General features: G+C 42.6%; 1 protein-coding gene across 12 annotated transcripts in view; it reads left to right on the top strand.

The window, feature by feature from the left end:
* The window catches only part of LOC115207684 (rap1 GTPase-activating protein 1), a 144,195-nt gene that overhangs the window by 125,713 nt on the left and 2,819 nt on the right, over positions 1-15,663 (top strand). For 9 of the 12 annotated variants that reach the window (XM_029775050.1, XM_029775054.1, XM_029775044.1 and 6 more), the window contains 11 exons: positions 7,815-7,970; positions 8,241-8,312; positions 8,415-8,501; positions 8,810-8,950; positions 9,956-10,075; positions 11,569-11,649; positions 12,263-12,372; positions 14,458-14,574; positions 14,747-14,882; positions 15,028-15,139; positions 15,235-15,323. In XM_029775050.1, coding sequence (XP_029630910.1) covers positions 7,815-7,970; positions 8,241-8,312; positions 8,415-8,501; positions 8,810-8,950; positions 9,956-10,075; positions 11,569-11,649; positions 12,263-12,372; positions 14,458-14,574; positions 14,747-14,882; positions 15,028-15,139; positions 15,235-15,323 — 1,221 coding nt within the window. Of the gene's footprint in view, positions 1-7,814; positions 7,971-8,240; positions 8,313-8,414; positions 8,502-8,809; positions 8,951-9,955; positions 10,076-11,568; positions 11,650-12,262; positions 12,373-14,457; positions 14,575-14,746; positions 14,883-15,027; positions 15,140-15,234; positions 15,324-15,563; positions 15,612-15,663 lie in introns of all 12 variants that reach the window. The other 3 variants (XM_029775046.1, XM_029775047.1, XM_029775048.1) reach the window with 3 other exon arrangements.

The following is a 15,663-nucleotide window of genomic DNA, read 5'->3' on the forward strand; positions in this document are numbered from 1 at the left end:
CATGGAGCCCCAGGCCGAGGGAGATTAACAGTACTTTTGTGTTTCTTCCATTTGCGAATAATCGCATCAACTGTTGTCACCTTCTCACCAAGCTGCTTGGCGATGGTCTTGTAGCCCATTCCAGCCTTGTGTAGGTCTACAATCTTGTCCCTGACATCCTTGGAGAGCTCTTTGGTCTTGGCCATGGTGGAGAGTTTAGAATCTGATTGATTGATTGCTTCTGTGGACAGGTGTCTTTTATACATTTACATTTACGTCATTTAGCAGACGCTCTTATCCAGAGCGACTTACAAATTGGTGCATTCACCTTAAGATATCCAGTGGAACAACCACTTTACAATAGTGCATCTAAATCTTTTTTTGGGGGGGGGGGTTAGAAGGATTACTTTATCCTATCCCAGGTATTCCTTAAAGAGGTGGGGTTTCAGGTGTCTACGGAAGGTGGTGATTGACTCCGCTGTCCTGGCGTCGTGAGGGAGCTTGTTCCACCATTGGGGTGCCAGAGCAGCGAACAGTTTTGACTGGGCTGAGCGGGAACTGTGCTTCCGCAGAGGTAGGGGGGCCAGCAGGCCAGAGGTGGATGAACGCAGTGCCCTTGTTTGGGTGTATGGCCTGATCAGAGCCTGAAGGTACGGAGGTGCCGTTCCCCTCACAGCTTCGTAGGCAAGCACCATGGTCTTGTAGCAGATGCGAGCTTCAACTGGAAGCCAGTGGAGTGTGCGGAGGAGCGGGGTGACGTGAGAGAACTTGGGAAGGTTGAACACCAGACGGGCTGCGGCGTTCTGGATGAGTTGTAGGGGTTTAATGGCACAGGCAGGGAGCCCCGCCAACAGGGAGTTGCAGTAATCCAGACGGGAGATGACAAGTGCCTGGATTAGGACCTGCGCCGCTTCCTGTGTAAGGCAGGGTCGTACTCTGCGAATGTTGTATAGCATGAACCTACAGGTAACAAACTGAGATTAGGAGCACTCCCTTTAAGAGTGTGCTCCTAATCTAAGCTCGTTACCTGTATAAAAGACACCTGGGAGCCAGAAATCTTTCTGATTGAGAGGGGGTCAAATACTTATTTCCCTCATTAAAATGCAAATCAATTTATAACATTTTTGACATGCGTTTTTCTGGATTTTTTTGTTGTTATTCTGTCTCTCACTGTTCAAATAAACCTACCATTAAAATTATAGACTGATAATTTCTTTGTCAGTGGGCAAACGTACAAAATCAGCAGGGGATCAAATACTTTTTTTCCTCACTGTATGCTTGGGTCATTGTCCATTTGGAAGACCCATTTGCGACCAAGCTTTAACTTCCTGACTGATGTCTTGAGATGTTGCTTCAATATATCCACATCATTTTCCCTCCTCATGACGCCATTTATTTTGTGAAGTGCACCAGTCCCTCCTGCAGCAAAGCACCCCCACAACATGATGCTGCCACCCCCCGTGCGTCACTTTTGGTTTGGTGTTCTTCAGCTTGCAAGCCTCCCCATTTTTCCTCCAAACATAATGATGGTCATTATGGCCAAACAGTTCTATTTTTGTTTCATCAGACTAGAGGACATTTCTCCAAAAAGTACGATCTTTGTCCCCATGTGCAGTTGCAAACCGTAGTCTGGCTTTTTTAAGGCGGTTTTGGAGCAGTGGCTTCTTCCTTGCTGAGCAGCCTTTCAGGTTATGTCGATATAGGACTAGTTTTACTGTGGATATAAATAATCTTGTACCTGTTTCCTCCAGCATCTTCACAAGGTCCTTTGCTGTTGTTCTGGGATTGATTTGCACTTTTCGCACCAAAGTACGTTCATCTCTAGGAGACAGAACGCGTCTCCTTCCTGAGCGGTATGTCGGCTGCGTGGTCCCATGGTGTTTATACTTGCGTACTATTGTTTGTACAGATGAATGTGGTACCTTCAGGCGTTTGGAAAGGATGAACCAGACTTGTGGAGGTCTACAACTTTTTTCCTGAGGTCTTGGCTGATTTCTTTTGATTTTCCCATGAAGTCAAGCAAAGAGGCACTGAGTTTGGAGGTAGGCCTTGAAATACATCCACAGGTACACCTCCAATTGACTCAAATGATGTCAATTAGCCTATCAGAAGCTTCTAAAGCCATGACATAATTTTCTGGAATTTTCCAAGCTGTTTAAAGGCACAGTCAACTTGGTGTATGTAAACTTCTGACCCACTGGAATTGTGATACAGTGAATTATAAGTGCAATAATTTGTCTGTAAACAATTGTTGGAAAAATTACTTGTGTCATGCACAAAGTAGATGTCCTAACTGACTTGCCAAAACTATAGTTTGTTAACAAGAAATTTGTGGAGTGGTTGAAAAACTAGTTTTAATGACTCCAACCTAAGTGTATTTAAACTTCCAATTTCAACTGTATGTCTCCCTGTAGTGTCCAGCAGTTCCACAGTGTTTATGGGGGAATTTATATTCCACTTAGTTTGGGTAAGTGGAAGGGGGAGGTTGGTGGAGAATGTTTTTTTGTTTTTAATTTGTCCTTTGCTCTTTACGTGTTGCGCCAACCCTACTGTTACAATTCTAATGTATTTGAGGACCAAATAAATATTTCTTATGGCTACTGATAACTCTACTACTTCGCCACGCTGTGGCAACATTACCCTTCTTTCGTGGAATGTACGAGGTTTGAGAACGAATTTGAAAAGAGGATACGTTTTTTCCCGTTTAAAATTTTATCTGGAGATATTATGTTTCTACAATAAACTCACATAAAACATACAGAGCAATGGAGATTAAAATGTAGTTGGGTATCACAGATTTATCAATCAATTTTTTCATCCAAGGCTAAAGATGTAGCCATATTATTTCGAAAAACTGTCCCATTCAAACATATTTCAACTATAAGCGACCCCAATGGCCGCTTTATTATAGTACTAGGCCACATTCTATCACGTAACATTTTTAATTCTTTATGCACCGAACCCAGGGTTCTTTCGGGAATGTCTTCAATCTCTTACCAAATTTATCACCCACACATTTCATTACAGGCGGAGATTTTGGACCACTTCACTGAATTCCACTACTGTCTTGAATCAATTAATTGGAACAATGAACCTCGTCGATATTTGGAGATTACAACACCCTATGGATAAGGATGATTCTTTCTTGTTACATGTGCATAAATCATACACAATAATTGACTACTTTTTCACAGACTCTAAATTGACATCTAACGTCACCCCTACCAAGTAGCATAATAGAATAATTTCAGATCACAGTCTCGTTTTATTACAAATGGATTTCGGCAGAACAACGCCTCAATTCAGTTGGCGCTTTAATCCAACATTACTCAATGGTGAACAATTTCACCAACAAACAGGCAATTTAATTACGGACTATATGTCCCAGAATGATACTGCTGATGTATACGAATCCACTTTTTGGGAGGCATTTAAGGCTGTTATGCGTGGGCATATAATATCATATGAGGCTACAATGAAAAAATGTAGGCAGAGAAGATCATTAGAAATCGAGGCCCAGCTCCCGGTGCTTGAGAGAAACTATATGGAAGCGCCCTTATCTTCCAAGTTGAATGACATAATAAAACTCAAATATGAATACAGTACTATTCTCTCTAACCAAGTATACACAATGCTATTAAAGATTAAACAAAAACACTTCGAGTTGGGTGACAAACCGGATAAACTACTGGCGTGCCAGCTGAGAGGTATACAGGCCAATAGAACTATTAATAGAATCCCTACCTAAATTATGCGGCGCTACTCAAATGGAGCTAAATGCAGAGATAACTTTATGAGGTTGTCTCTGTAGTACGTTCCTTCCCTAATGGAAAAGCGGCTGTCCCTGACGGCTTTGGTATCGAGTTTTATGAAAGTTTATTCAGAAAAGGTTACTCCTCCTTATGTTGAGGATGTTTAAACACTCCATTGAAACTCGCAGACTCCCGGAATCTTTATACTCCACTAATATCTCCCTAATATTAATTAAAGAAAGATAAAGATAAAACCGATCCATCTTTATATCCTCCTATTGCCCTCGGATGCGATCTCAAGGTGTTTACTAAAATACTCGCGAGCAGACTAAATAAATGCATTTCGAATATAATTCATCATGACCAAACTGGTTTTATCGCAGGCTGATTTTCATTTTCCAACGTTAGGCAACTGATGAATATCATGTATTTCAAACATGACAAAGATTCTAAAGTTGCAATACTTGCACTTTACGCTCAAAAGGCATTTGACCAAGTGGAATGGATCTACATTCTGACAGTAATACATGAGTTTTCTCTTGGGTTGAAATACTATTTGCGTGCCTGACGGCTTCAGTTCTCACTAATTACAATAAATCACCTCCGTTTTCAGTTCAACGTTCCTGCCGCCAGGTATGCCCCTCGAGTCCGTTGTTATTCGCCATTGCTATGGAACCCCTAGCTATCAGTGTCAGAAGCCATCCTGCCATTGCTCCGCTAAACACAGGCAAGGTTGACCACCGCAACTCGCTCTTTCCGGATGACATCTTGTTTGTCTCACGCCCGGAAGAGTCACTTCCACTGCTGTTGGAGCTCATCGAATCATTTGGAGAACTCTCTGGGTACACTATAAACTGTGATAAAAGCGAATTCATGCCTCTTAAAAGTGACTTAAACCCAGACTTCCTTAAAAATATACCTTTTAAAATCACAGGACACAAAATTAAATATTTAGGGGCTGTCATCCACAAGGACCCTTAAAATTGATTTATAAAATGAACTAACTCGACATGATAGAGAAGTTGAAGCTCAACATTGAGATCTGGAGTGTTGCCTCTATCTATGATGTTAATGATGTCTATGATGTTAATGCTATTAAAATGGTTACACTCCCCAGATTCCTGTCTCTCAGAATCTGCCTATATTTTTAAGTAAAGCTTTTTTCAAATCCTTGGATTCTATTATCTTGCCTTTTGTGTGGGGTTACAGAGTACACCGTATCTCTAAAAAACATATAATTAAGCCCAAATTATTAGGTGGCCTGAGCCTGCCAAATTTTCAGCATTATTATTGGGCAGCAAATGCTAGAGCACTGGTTTATTGGCAGGATGATGGAAGATCCCTCTACCCCTTCATGGCTCGCTATTGAGCAAGATATACACAACACCTCTCTTCCAGCACTTCTCTTTTCATCAACTAAATCCCCTACAGGTATTACTGGCAATAACTATATGCAAAAAAAAAAAAAAACATTACAAATTTGGTATCAAATAAGGAAAACATTTGGTCTCCCAGAGACCTCTGTCTGTACTCCTATTTGCCATAACCATGCGTCCCCCCCTCACTAACTGACAACAGTTTTTATTCTGGAAGAGAAAGGGCATTACAACTATTGTAGACCTTTACATCAATAATATTTTTGCCACATTCACACAGTTGAGGGAAATGTACGATCTCCCCGCATCTAACTTCTTCCGATATCTTCAGATAAGAAACTACTTTCGCTTAAATACACCACATTTTGAGGCAATTACACCTGCCCACGAATTGTATATTTTCATGAACCTCGCCCCTGGCTCCAAGAGTTTGATCTCCAGATTTGAAGATCACCTTACAGCACATTACTCTGTATTCACACAACATTTGAAGGAGACCTGGGAGGAAGACCTTGGTATGCAGATTACTGATGACTGTTGGGCTGATTGCCTTCGAGATATTCACTTGTGCTCGATAAACTCCCTACACCAACGTATTCAATACAAAGTGATTCACAGACTACACTATTCCTGTACCAAATTACACTCATTCTACCCCTCGGCCTCTCCAAAATGCCCTAAGTGCAAATCTGCAGAGGGTACCCTGGGTCACCTCTTCTGGTCATGCACCAAACTGCACAAATTCTGGCAGGATATTTTTAAGTGTTTCTCAGAAGTATACAGCTGCAACCTCATACCATTCCCTGATACTGCTGTTTTAGGCAGGTCACAGCACCTAACGACTTTAACCCACAGGGAACCATTTTTTTTACAATATTGCATGGTTATTGTAAAAAGAAACATTTTAAGTTTTTGGAATAAGGAGACTGTACCTGTTTTTAAAACCTGGTTAGCTGAAGTCACCAGCTTGCTACATATAGAAAGGATTCAACATGATATCTCTGGCAGATCTAATGCATTTGTTAAGATATGGCAGCCCTTTATCGCGTATCTTTCACGTGATGATGGGAAACATAACATACAACCTGCAACCAGCCCTGACCCACTAATGCCGAGCATAGTCCTTATACTGTACAAATATCAATGAAGCAGGGTGCCAATTCCTTAAGAGCAATGTTGTGTTCTGTAGTTTTGTTATTTAAAAAAAAATGTTGTCTCCAGTTGAGAAGTGGGGGGTATTCTCAATGTATTGTTTGCTGTCATTATCTGTCTGTTGGTAAACTGAAAATTCATAAATACATTTAAAAAAATATATTTTTTAATCATCACTGGGTAATCAGTACCAGTTTGTAAAAAATCCGCAAGTGCTAGCCACCATGAACAGAACTGTTATTCTTTTCTCCTGTTGGTGTGCTCAGTGAACCTGTCTGCTTTGAATGACCTCAGCTACCTCACCTGCCCCCCTGGGAGAACCCTCCCAATGAGACTCTTATTCTCAAGAGATGAATGAGCAGCAGGGCTGAGCTATGTGGACAGACAGACACACGTAAAGACACAGGAGATACCCTTGTAGGCTAAGACGATCAGAGATTCACTGTGACACCAACGACATAAAGGCAAAGATGAACGGACACAATGTGTTGAGAGGAAGAGGAAGGAAAACAACTAGCAGTCTAAAGCTGAGGCTGACCTGGCGTTGAGCCTGTGTTGAGTTCATTATAGAATGTCTGTGTTTCACCATGGTTATACATGGCAGCTTTCACTCCCTCGCTGTCCATCTGCTCTCATGCATAGTGGATGTTCTGGTACCATCTGGCCCCTACTAGCGTGCGTGCGTGCGTGCGTGTGTGTACAAACATCAACAACAGGCCTCAGACTGCCCACTGACCAACCATGCAACACAAGAACCCTGCTCAACATAATGATACTACTGTATAAAATGGCTTGTTTGAGCCTTACATCTGCCTTTGACCTTGTCAGGTGATCAGTCCTGAGTCTCTCATTTTAGTTTTTTTTATGAGATTATTAAATAGATAAAGCCTCTATGACAATAACAACTCTTCCTTATTTCTTCAGAGCTTGAATCAAATGGTTGATTGTTTTCATGTGTAAAACACAGTGGCAAAATACACAACTATAAAGCAATTCAGCAGCTAACAAGAGAGGAAAAATCCATAAAGCCCTGAAAATAAATATTTGCCTTAATGTTTTATTCATACAATCAATATGCTCTGTGCTATTTTTTGACAGTACTTTGCCCTGCAGTACATGTCATTCATCAACAGGTGTCATGTGGCTCTGCTGTGTGGAATAATTCCCCCATGTTCACAATGGTGTGTAGAATAACATGGAAACTGGTGACTGATCAGTGAGTCAACACATGTTAGAGAGCAGGAAGCTAAGCTGCAGAGGCCTATAATCACAGCACAGGGAAAAAGGTCCTGTCTTTTTCAGTCTCCAATCACTGAATGGGTTATAGGCCGCCCTATGCCTTTCAATATGCATCACATGACCACTACTGATTTATGAAAACTGCTCGTAGTGAGATGTTTCATACTTACAATTAGTAATCACAAATTGTTTCTGTAGTAGACTATGCATTTAGTGGAGTATTTACCTATTTAATTAATCTACATAGGTGTTCTTGGCTGACCTAAATGTAGTGGTAAAGTTTATATCCATAATGGTGACAATGTTGTGTTTGCAGTTGCAGAGGAAGAGGCACATAGGCAACGACATCGTGGCCATCTTGTTTCAGGAGGAAAACACACCCTTTGTGCCAGACATGATAGCCTCCAACTTCCTGCATGCCTACGTGGTGGTGCAGGTGGAGAATGCCTGCTCAGACAACGTCACGTACAAGGTACTGTTAGCCGAGGGATAGTTGGACTCCTCACAGTCTATAAACCTGTTCAAGCCTCCTATTTCAATACATAGAGACTCGGCCCAAGACAACCTGCATATTCTTTATTAGAGATCAATCAGTAACTGACTGGGACTAACTGTCCTGCTTGTTCCTGCCTATTACCTGCCTCATAAATATTTATAGAGGCTAGTCAGTGTTATGTAATTTAGTGATGCCATATGGACTGTTGTCATTTGGGTACATTCTACCTCTCTTCTACACCTCCAGGTGTCTGTGACAGCGAGAGATGATGTGCCTTTCTTTGGACCCGCTCTACCGGACCCAGCCATCTTTAAAAACGTGAGAAGTCATGAATCTAAATAATGGATAAACTAAGTGAGCCCATGAGAGGGACAACATATATTAATTCAGACTTTCCTCCTCCCTCCCTTTCTTCTCTAGGGGCATGAGTTCCATGAGTTCCTGTTCACTAAGCTGATCAATGCGGAGTATGCCTGTTACAAGGCTGAGAAGTTTGCAAAACTGGAGGTGAGAGCAGGAGCGTGCCACGGTATGCTATGCAGTGTGGGGTCGGAGTCACGCTGCTCTCGCTGCACCATTTACCGTACCGTCTGTCTGTGTTAGTGTGGATGCTGCATGTGAGGGTGAATGACTGGATCATGGCCGTTTGCAGACTATCAGCTCATGTTCCGTTGTTTGTGTCTCTGTGTGTGCGTTCATGTGTTGAATTGTATTGTCTACTGAAGGCCTGCAAAATTGTCTGCACAAGTGTTTATATGTCATAGATTTTTATTGAGGACACTATCCTCTGACTGATGAGTGTGTGTTGTTGTCAGGAGCGCACGCGGTCGGCCCTGTTGGAGACCCTGTATGAGGAGCTACACATCAACAGCCAGTCCATGATGGGCCTAGGAGGGGACGAGGACAAACTGGAGAATGGGGCTGGGGGGGGAGGGGGCTTCTTTGAGTCCTTTAAGGTAACCCCCTACTATGCGAGGTGCAAGCTTAATTGGGCACTTGACCTGCATGAGAGAGGTTGAATATTGAAAAATAAATGCTTTCTTTATTTACTGGAAGGGATTCTGGGTATTCATGCATGAAAAATAAGGCATAGAAAAGGAAGTGTTTTTGCTCTCTGGAAGTGCGCTGATGCTGTTGAAGATTGGCTGTTGCCATATCATATCCCACTGTGTCACGTGACCAGAGGAGGATCAGAGAATTGGGGGCGTCCCTGTCAATGTGCATCCAGCACTCTGACTCTAAGTCCTCCATCAATGACCATTAGGGTGGCGGAGCTTGGGCAGGGCAGTGAGCCATGGCAGTGGAGGAGCTGTGATTGTGTGTCTCTGACGAACACTGTAATGGCCTCTCATTAGGGAACGGATGAGCCTGCCCGCATGGCTCCCCATTTGCCACTCTGCTCTCTTCCTCTCTGGCTCTGTCTTGTCTATTTCTCTCTCTCGCTCTCTCTCTCTCTCTCGCTCTCTCTTATTGCTCTCTTTTCTCTGTCTCTCTCTGTCCCTCCCACTTTCTTTCTGTCTGTGCCTCTCTCTTATTCTCTGTCTCACTCTCTCTCTCCCTTTGTCTTTTCCATTCTCTTTCTTTCTCTGCATCTCTCTTACTCTCTGTCAGTCTCTCTCCAGCCCTGCACATCATTCATGGATGAGTCTACTGAACACTTGAAAGACATTGAAGGATTATTATGCAATCTCCACTGAATACCCACCCTCAGACTTCATTCAAACCTACCTGTCAGTGTGAAGCACTGGAACTGTCTTCTCTCTTCCACTAAAAGACATGTTCTCTCTTTTAGACTCTTTCCCTCTCACTGATCTACACTGCTCTCAAGTGTTCACATACGGTCCTGCACAATCTCAATCACAGGTTATCATTAGAATTCAGGGTTAGTGTGGTTGAGGCGAGGTTTAGAGTCCATACACACTCACCGATCGTGTCTCCTCATCTCTCTCTGTACTCTGTAGCGGGTGATCCGCAGCAGAAGCCAGTCTATGGATGCCATGGGTCTCAGTAACAAGAAGCCACACACTGTCTCCACTAGTCTCAGTAGCAGCTTTACCGAGACCCCCAAAACCCCAGGGATAGTAAGTAACCCTTTTGGTATTACCAGAGGCCCACGTGGGCCTGTCTACTGACTCCCCTGTAGTAGACACTGACCCTCCTCTAACAACACCCAATACCAACTACTGCATACACTATCCTCTCCACTGTGGGATAGTCATTGACCGCCTGTACCTACCTGTGCTCAAATCCCTTGATTAAACACAATGTTTCATATATGGTACCCTAATATCAGTCACCTCCATAGTTTGCCATTTTCCATAACTTTTTCCATGGCATTTTCAAATGAACCACTGTTTATTTTACAGTAGTGTTTATTTTCATGTCATGAGAATGGGAAAGCGGATACCTAGTCAGTTGTACAATTGAATACATTCATCTGAAATGTGTCTTCCGTGTCATACAAAGTCATGCTCAACCCTAAATCATATTCATTTTATATAGTTAAATCCAGTTATCAGAGATGTTTGATGTAACTGGACTTGGTATGATGGTATAATCTGCTCACAGATCTGTTGAGGCTAGAAGTAGGTGGTGGTGTGCTTTTTGGAAAGTTGATTTTATTTGAATGATCTCAAAGAACCTTTAACCCTTTGTGCCACTTCATAGACTTTGTGGGCTTTTGAGTCTCATAAGATTGTGAAGCTTGATTTGCTTTCTCTGGCAACCTTAGAGCCATTTGAGAAGAGATGAGTTTAGCTGTCAGACTACCCAGAGTCCCTCCCTTGTTACCTTGCTGTCATGAGTGTTACCTTGCCCTCCCTTGTTACCTTGCTGTCATGAGTGTTAAATGGGCGCTGCAGGAAGCCAGTCTGGCATGGAGCTGTGCATGACAGGCAGTTGTGGAGATAAGAAGTGTATGCATGCATCTTTTTCCACTTTGTGTCACTTTGAAGGTTGCAAGTACTCTGGCATGCAATCCAAAGAAACAGCTGTTGGTTCACTATTGGTTTACTAATGACCTTTTCCTACATTCTCACATGCTAACTCTTTGGATTGTGCAAGTCCCTCCTTTCCATCTCTCCACCTCTCATCTACCTATTTAAACAGGTTCACTCTGTGATTTGACAAACTCCTTGTGTTTGTTCATTGTCAGGACAAGGAAAGAAGAGTGAGACCAAGCTACATGAGCTATTCTGCACATATGCTGTATCTTGTTCAATTTCCTTCCTTCCGTACTCTGTGGTCTCTAACTTTAGTCCAGCTTTCAATGTGAATGGCTTTTCAATGTGAATGGCTTTTCAATGTGAATTGCCTTTCAATATGAATGGTCTTTCAATGTGAATTGCCTTTCAATATGAATTGTCTTTCAATATGAATGGCCTTTCAATATGTGCTCAATATGTTTCCTGTCTTCTGTGTCTTATGGTGTACTGTGAGCTCACATTCTAATTTGTACCTTGCTGTTCAAATGGTACCTGCTGCATGACATTTTGTGGGGTATTATTGTATCTTCTGCTCTCATCCTCTTTCTCTTTATCCCTTTCTCTGCTTCCTCCTCCCCTGTGTGGTTCAGTCATTACTTGTCCCAGGGAAAAGTCCCAGTAGGTATCATGGACGTCGCGGCAGTGCCATAGGGATAGGAACAATAGAAGAGGTTCATGTATAAATCTCCCTTCTAATGTGCTAATTCTCTGCTCTTTTCTTCGCTTACTTGTGTGGTTCTATGTCTCTATGCATGACTCAATTACTGTTGCTTTCTGCTGAAACCAATATTTTTATAGCCATTTATAAAGCAATCATTTTCTACATCTCAAGTGTGGGGTAAAACCACTGTGTTGTAAGAAAGCTATAATTTAGGTAATAAGATTTTATGAAGAGTATCCGTCACAAAAGTGGAAAGGTCTGTGAAAATAATTACTGGTTTATTACCTTTGTGTATCAATTCCTCTCTTTCACTCAATCAACATGATGGAGTAGCTCAAATAGTCTTTCACCAACAAGCCACTGTCACTTCATTTTAGTCCCCCCATAACATTTCTCATGTGTTGTAGATAGCAAGAATCAAATACGGAAGGCATTTGTGTCATTGTGCTGCTGAATCTCAATGACATTCAACAAATGCCTATTTGAATGGAGTTCATGTTTTCACTGACTGTAAAACAGACCAAGTCATGTATAATAGCCCTACAGTAGCCTGTCTTTTACTATATAAGTCATGCTAGAGGAATATAGTATTGTGGCTGACTAACCTAGCCACTCCTCCCCAGTCTCTGATCATTCCTGGGAAGAGCCCCACCAGGAAGAAGTCTGGGCCCTTCAGTGCAAGACGGAGCAGCGCCATCGGGATCGAGAACATCCAGGAGGTGCAGGAGAGGAGGTGAGAGGAGGGCTTCTTGGGCTACCTGGAGGAAAATGGGGAGTGTCAGAGAGAAAACATAGAAAGAGATGGAGAAATGAAACCTACCAGAAGTATGGTCCAATACCACAAGTCACTTTGAATGGCGGTCAACTGTGTTGCCGTTGCATTAACATTAGTGGCTAATGTTAGCTAGCAGGTTACTGGTAGGTTAAGGTTAGGGATAGGTTAAGGGTTAGGGATATGTTAACGATAGGGTTAGAGTATGGCTAGCTAACATGCTAAAGTTCTTGCAAAACGCATTGTTGTGTTTAGCTAAAGTTGGTTATTAGCTAAGTCGCTAAAGTTGTCACCGACGCAATTCGAACACACAACCTTTGGGGTAAAGAGAGAGATGAGGCATTCAAAGATATGCCAGGTGACTGGAGAGACGTGTTGGTGTTTGACTCTTCCAATCGATAAACTGATATGCATTAGTGGTAGTGGCGGTCAGTGTCGTTTATGATGAGGGAGGATTTTTTTTCTTCTCATGAGCATGGTCTTATTTCTATTACAGCATGTTGGGTGACTGTCATTCATATTCCATTCACCCAGTTCAATGTAACATCGATAGGTTTAGGCTACTACATGATACTCAAATTTTCCCGATATCAATCATGAGGTTGCTACAACCTAGCCTATGAATGTATAATTACTTCTCGCAGCTACGCATTCTCCTCATCTCACATTTTCCCTTCGCTTGTGGACTTCAATGCACAACACATCAGTTGTCTTGACCGGGCAAAAAAACCTTTCCAAGCCAAACCTTCATATCATAACCAAGTCAACTACTCACCACATTTTTTGCCCTGCACTGCTAGCTAGCTGAAGCTTATGCTTTCAGTACTAGACTGATTCTCTGATCCATTGATTGGTTGGACAACATGTCAGTTCATGCTGCAAGAGCTCTGATAGATATTTTTATCACCCGTTTAAAATAAACTTTTTCAACAGAATCGGCAGAATGAATACACCCCTGATCACGCATAAACACAGTTCACTTTCATAGCAGCCTCGTTATATTCCTTCTTGCCTCTATGCACTCTCCTCGTCTCATCTTTTCCCTTCGTGTGTGGACTTCAATGAACAACACATCAGCTGTATGTGACCAGGCGGAAAACCCTTTCCAAGCCAAACCATGTAATATCCACTACACACATCCTACATCGTTGTCCCCATATTAGCTAAAGTAACGTCCTAGCCAACATAGCTAATAGAACTAATGCATTAGTAAACCTGCTACAATCATGCAGTAACGTTAGTGTATAGTCAGTAAGCAGTTACACCGGTGGGCCCCGGTGGCAATAAATTAATAAAACCAAAAGCTTACCTTGACTTGGAAGAGTTCAAGTGCTGTGTTGGATAGTCATAGCCAGCTAGCTAGCATAGCATCCCTTTGTTTGAGCCGGGTGTTTGAGTAACTAAACTGGCCACCTGCATTTGCTAGCTAAGTAAGTGAAAGTGAAAAAAAATGTCTCTCTCTTGCTTCTCCTTCATTTTTGAAGAAATTAATTTGTTCAAAACTGTTAAACTATTGTCTTTCTCTCTCTTTGAGTCAACTACTCACCACATTTTATGTACTGCAGTGCTAGCTAGCTGTAGCTTATGCTTTTAGTACTAGATTCATTGTCTGATCCTTTGATTGGGTGGACAACATGTCAGTTCATACTGCAAGAGCTCTGATAGGTTGGAGGATGTCCTAATTACTGTGTAAGTCTATGGAAGGGGGTGAGAACCAAGATCCTCCCTCCTAGGTGTTCTATTGAAGTCAATGTACCAAGAGGAGGACGGAAGCTAGCTGTCGTATGGCTACACTGTAGTGCTACCTTACAGAGTACTGTAAACCTTCATTGCAAAACAGTGTGTTTTAAGAAATTATTTGGTGATGTAAATATATTTAATATAGTTTAATATAAAAAGCCTAACTTTTCAGTGTTTTACCATTTCTATTGTTATGAAATTCACGGAAGAGGATGGTCCTCCACTTCCTCCTCTGAGGAGCCTGCACTGATTAGCAGTAATGTCTATGAGCCCATCCTGATACCTCTCTATCCCCTCCTACCTCAGTCGGGAAGTGTCCCCCAGCACACAGAGGACTCCAGACAGTGGACAGATCTCCCAGGACCCCAAATCAGAGAACTCATCTAATCAGAGCTCACCAGAGATGCCCACAACAAAGAACAGGTGAATAGACAGTACTTAATAGTGCTGTCAAGCCCATGCTGAAGAACATGTGTATAGTGTGTGTGTGTGTGTGTGTGTGTGTGTGTGCGCGTGCGTGCGTGCGCGCGTGCGTGCGCGCGTGCGTGCGCGCGTGCGTGCATGTTAGAGTCGTCAGAGTAACCCAGGTGTGTAGTTTGGCCATGTGTTGCAGGGCCCCGTCTATCCCTGAAGCCCAGGACCTGTCCCGCTCCTCGTCCAACGCCAGCAGCTTCGCCAGCGTGGTGGAGGAACACGATAACGAGGGCATCGAAGAGTACGACACAGGACTGGTAGGTGCCCCTCTTTTTTGACCGTCAATCACTAGCATACAGCACACCATCACATAGAGGTCATGTCAATATAATAATGACACACTCAAAATGAACAAAAAGCTAAAGATCCTGACAATTTCTGTTGTGTTTTTGTTTGTTACAGGAGAGCCTGTCCTTTTCTGGAACATCACACAAGAGGGACTCATTTGCGTACGTCTCCTGGGTAGAGGATAGTGTGAGCAGTACTAGTGCCACCAGCCAGGGCAGCTCTCCAGGTGAGTTGTTTTATTAGTGTTTTCAATACTGCCATAAGGTACCAAAAGTTGAGTTTGTTGGACATGATGGCCCATTGTCTACCCCTTCCTGACAGCACCTGCACGGTCCCAGCAGCCTGAGGGGGGCAAAGGAGAAGAGCTCAAAAAGGCGGAGAGCCGAGACAAGACAGAGCGGTCATCATCGGTGAGATTGGTTTTACTAATTTAATAATCAGATCCTCTGTAACATCTCTGCTCGTTCACTGTACTAGCTGTGTACATTGGAAGACAGATTTCATTCCGCTTACATACAGGTACAGGTATATATAACCATTTATAAATCTGCTTATAAATGTATAAATGCCCTAAACTTTTCCTCTTCATTGTTGTTCAGTAATTGTGGTCTTGGTTAACCTTGTCATTCTCTTTCTGTGTCTGTGTCCAGAACTGTTAGCGTCTCCTCATTGATCATTACATGGATGTCCATTAGCAGGTACCTGTAGTTGTTCAACTCAGTAGATGTAGCTTACTGCCCATGTGTTACC

This window comes from Salmo trutta, chromosome 14 (assembly GCF_901001165.1).
Source record: "Salmo trutta chromosome 14, fSalTru1.1, whole genome shotgun sequence".
Taxonomy (NCBI): domain Eukaryota; kingdom Metazoa; phylum Chordata; class Actinopteri; order Salmoniformes; family Salmonidae; genus Salmo; species Salmo trutta.